This window comes from Setaria viridis, chromosome 9 (assembly GCF_005286985.2).
Source record: "Setaria viridis chromosome 9, Setaria_viridis_v4.0, whole genome shotgun sequence".
Classification (NCBI taxonomy): domain Eukaryota; kingdom Viridiplantae; phylum Streptophyta; class Magnoliopsida; order Poales; family Poaceae; genus Setaria; species Setaria viridis.
In genome coordinates, this window is record NC_048271.2 from 39111094 (window position 1) to 39115688 (window position 4595).

At 55.0% G+C, this 4595-nt stretch overlaps 1 protein-coding gene across 1 annotated transcript; it reads left to right on the forward strand.

Annotated features, from left to right (window-relative positions):
* The first annotated feature begins 435 nt into the window (after positions 1-435).
* Positions 436-4053, forward strand: LOC117839565 (cytochrome P450 704C1). The gene is made up of 4 exons (XM_034719926.2): positions 436-832; positions 2283-2792; positions 2888-3226; positions 3329-4053. The coding sequence occupies exons 1-4, from the start codon at positions 491-493 to the stop codon at positions 3713-3715; spliced, it is 1578 nt and encodes a 525-aa protein (XP_034575817.1). The 5' UTR covers positions 436-490; the 3' UTR covers positions 3716-4053.
* Positions 4054-4595: the final 542 nt, after the last annotated feature.

Below are 4595 nucleotides of genomic sequence, written 5' to 3' on the forward strand. Positions count from 1 at the left end.
AATACTTGGTTAAAAACATGTGGATTTCACAAATGTTTCACTTGAAATTTAGGACCGTTTGGCTAGAATGGTAGCTACAAATTGCTTCTGGTTTTTTAAAGAAAAAGTTTTGAGTCAATTTCATCGCGATCTGCAGACCTTTTTTGAAACGGACGTGTTTTTTTTTTTTGAATGGCCAATCACGATCAGACTTTTGTGCTCATGATGCAATTCTTTGAATAGATGTCAATTTATGTGAGTTTGGGTCGGAATGGTCCAAACTGCTGCATGTAGAATGCCAAATGGCTGTATTGGTGGATGAATGGTGCGTAGCACCTTCGTATTCATAAATTATGTTCTTTATTTGGAGGACTAGGCAAATTATATGTTGCGATGACGATGAGTCAGTGAGAGAGGCCTTCACGGCTATATAATAACTACCAGATCTTGCCAGCTGCTGCCACAAGCCCACAAGAGCCAAAGCCACGACAACTAGCTAGCCTTGCCGGCCATGGGAGCACAAGACGACCACTACTACTCGACGGTGCCGTTGGCCGCCGCCGCGGCCGGCCTCGCGCTGCTGGCGTTCTGCTCCTACTACCTGCTCGTCGCCGGCCGCCGCGGGCAGCAGCGCGGCGGCGGCAGCAAACCGACGAAGCGGTACCCGCCGGTTGTGGGCACGGTGTTCCACCAGCTCTACCACGTCCGGCGGCTGCATGACTACCACACGGACCTGTTCCGGAAGCGCAAGACCTTCCAGCTGCTGGCGCCGGCCGGCCGGCGGCAGATCTACACGTGCGACCCGGCCGTGGTGGAGCACATCCTCCGGACCAACTTCGCCAACTACGGCAAGGTGAGAACGGCAAAGCTCGTGTGATTAAGCTTTTGTGATGCTTCCTTGTTGCATGTTTAGTTCGCTGCAAGGCTGCAGCATCCCGTGCCGGTTTCGTTCAGAAAAGATGCTTCGCCTGACCACGTAGTAGAGTGGTTAGGTCTCGATTATTTGGCTCGGTAACTTTTGCATGAGAAAGGGAAAAACTGCACATCACATAGTATTGCATATTTGTATATGGTTCCATAGACTAGAGAGCATCAGCGTATTTGGACCATAAGTTTAGATTGTGTATACCCTCCCCTCCACATCATCCCTGCTTTGTAATCCCCACCGATATGGAACTCTCCCAAGCCAGGCCGTACGAGGAGCTGACCTGCTTCACAGTTCACACGATGAGGACTTGGGGAGCAGGGTGCCACAGCCACTGGGCAACCTGCACGCTCTTGATTTTTTGGATACTAGTACTTGTTGGCTCACGGCCCAAGCGGTGCGCTAGTCGTGACGAGCTTGGAGCTGGCTGACTTCTGAATTTTGTGCATTGAATATTGATACTTGGCCGAACCGGCACGGCCGTAGGACGGTAGGTCCATATATCGTACTTGGACCCGGCTCTGAGACACCGCCTTTGCTGGGATACCCTGCCTTGTCTGACTTCTCGCCTGATATCTGGACATCTGGTGATCAGGACGCGTATGTTTCAAAAGCCGCCACACGGGGTTAGTGGCCTTGAGACGTCTTTTTTAAGAAAAGTGGCTTCGTGGAGGCCGAAGCGTGTCAACTTGCTCAATGAAACCTACAGAACTTTTTTCCGCGAGGAAGCATCCTACCAATCTTGTATGGTTGTTGCTTACAGGTTAGATGGTCTGCAGAAAGCAGAATCGTGCTTACTCTTAAGACAAACGCACATGGTGACAAAACCAAACGAGCACGAGGACGACAGCAACAATATCACTCTTCTTATTAGAGGGGTTGCAGGAGAAATCAACGACGGTGCTTTACGTCCTCTCGGTGAAAACATGCCTATAACGTCAGCCCAATATTGCTGAAGGGCCGACTTGTGTGCTGTTGTGCAAGCAACAAACATCTGCACCGAGCCCACCTCTTGAAGGCCCCCACTGTGTTGTTTGAAGCGTGGACACAACGATGATGATGATGACTGCTTGGAGTGACCTGAGGATGGGCCTCGACGAGGCCGCCATGAAACTGCTGCAATGCTTACGGAACGGCTTCCTGCCCATTTTGTGTGAACCATTAACAGGCCCCGCTTTCCCAGTCCACCCAACAAAGAGGCCGAAAACATCTCTTCTACTTATAGACTCCAGCAAACGGCCCACCCAAACAAAAGACTAAGAGACTCCTTTTGTGCGGATCTGTAATGGGCCTCCAATCGTAGAGAAAGCTAGTTTCCGAATTTCCTTTGCGTGTTTGCGCCTGACGTGTATCTCATCTCTGAACCATGATGCTGCAGGGCGCGTTCAACTACGAGAATATGACCGACCTGCTCGGCGACGGCATCTTCGCCGTGGACGGCGACAAGTGGAAGCAGCAGCGCAAGATCGCCAGCTACGACTTCTCCACGCGGGCGCTCCGCGACTTCAGCGGCTCCGTCTTCAAGAGGAACGCCGCCAAGCTCGCCGGCATCGTCGCCGGCAGCGCGGCGTCCGGGCAGTCCATGGACTTCCAGGGCCTAGCGCTCAGGGCGACCATGGACTCCATCTTCACCATCGCCTTCGGCCTGGACCTCGACACCCTGGGCGGCTCGGGGGACGGCACCCGCTTCGCGGCGGCGTTCGACGACGCCAGCGAGTTCACGTTGCTCCGCTACGTCAACGCGTTCTGGAAAGCGCTGAGGTTCCTCAACGTCGGCTCCGAGGCGGCGCTCAAGGACAGGGTCAAGGTCGTCGACGAGTTCGTGTACAAGCGCATCCGCGACAGGGCTCGGGAGCTCGCGGACAGCAAAGGACAGGACCCTGTAACTGTAAGCAACCACCTGCTCTGCGATCCCCTGTTTCTTTCTAACACACTGAACTCTGCGCTGAGCTGCTGACTCATCATCCCTCGATTGCGCAACAGGATTCGAGGCAAGAAGACATGCTGTCCAGATTCATCCAAACGGCCACGAGCGAGTCCGGGACGGTGGACTACAAGTACCTGAGAGACATCATACTGAACATAGTCATCGCCGGCAAGGACACGACGGCGGGGGCGCTCGCGTGGTTCCTCTACATGGCGTGCAAGCACCCGGAAGTCCAGGAGAAGGTCTGCGAAGAAGCCAGAAAGGCTACCAACGCCAGCGAGACGGCAACGGTCGACGAGTTCGCGCAGAGCCTGACCGACGAGGCCCTGAACAACATGCACTACCTGCACGCCGCCCTGACGGAGACGCTCAGGCTGTACCCATCGGTTCCTCTGGTGAGTTAGTTCTACATTATGGCCATGAAAAGGCTAAATGCCACTCTTTTTGTGGACGTGTGCCAAACTGCCACTAAAACTGAACATGCGCGTTCTTTTCAGGATAACAAGCAGTGCTTCGGAGACGATGTCCTTCCCGACGGCTCTAGCGTGAGCAAGGGCGACATCGTGTTCTACGTCCCGTACGCCATGGGCCGGATGGAGTACCTGTGGGGCGAGGACGCCGGGGTCTTCCGGCCGGAGCGGTGGCTCGACGACAGCGGCGAGTTCCAGCAGCAGAGCCCGTTCAAGTTCACGGCGTTCCAGGCCGGCCCGAGGATATGCCTGGGGAAGGAGTTCGCGTACAGGCAGATGAAGATCTTCGCGGCCGTGCTCCTCCGCTCCTTCGCGTTCCGCCTGCGCGACGGCGACAGGGCCACCGTCAACTACCGGACCATGATCACGCTTCACATCGACCAGGGTCTCCATCTGACGGCGACGGCGAGGTAGATGAAGCTAGCAGCGCGCCGGCCGGCCTGGGGCACGTAGCGGCAGCTGGCGCCCTACAGCTCCGCGAGCGACGGGACCTTGAATTCACATGCATGGGAATATGGGATGGAACGAGCAGTGGTGGTATGCAACCACTCGTGTACCGCGTGTCCGCGTCTGGTTGAGAGGAATAACATGGCCTGGAATAAGTTGCGCCGCGGCTGATTGAAATCTCAGGGTAGCTCGCAGTCAGTGTCGCCGCCGTGGTGTAGCTGTAGGCCGGCGTTCCGCGCCATGCGCCCATGTCTGAAAATATCAGACACTTGTCACCGTGGATCCCGGTTGTTCGCCGTCCTTCATCAGATCAGAGCACGTTTATTTTGGGCGTTGGTGTTCACGGGTAAACGCGACGACGCGCGCACATTGGCGGAACCTATCACGCATCAGCATGAAGCTCATCGCATCGTGTCAAAGTGAAACAAACTACAGACGGGGGTGACTGACGTGAATCGTGATCGGTCATAGACGACATAGAGTCGCCTAGGACAGCTACTCGCGTCAAAGCGGTCCTCGTCGGCTGACAAATGGCACCGATCGAGACGTGTACGCGCACCGAAACTGTTCAACGTTCTTGCGTCACAGGAGCGGCGCGTGATTGTAACCTAAACTCGTTATGTGAGATAATACGCCGCTATCATCATTGGAGCGTGGTAGTAGTTTATAAGCAGGGAGATACAGTAGAGAACCCACCGATACGCGTAGACGTAGCAAGTGGAACGACCTGACGACGGCGGCAGGATCGATATGGGTAGACCTAGAATTAGTGCCCACTGGCCTAGCGCTCAGGTAGGCCATTAGTTAAACCTGTCCTCATCAATCCATTTTATTGCTGGGTCCCGAC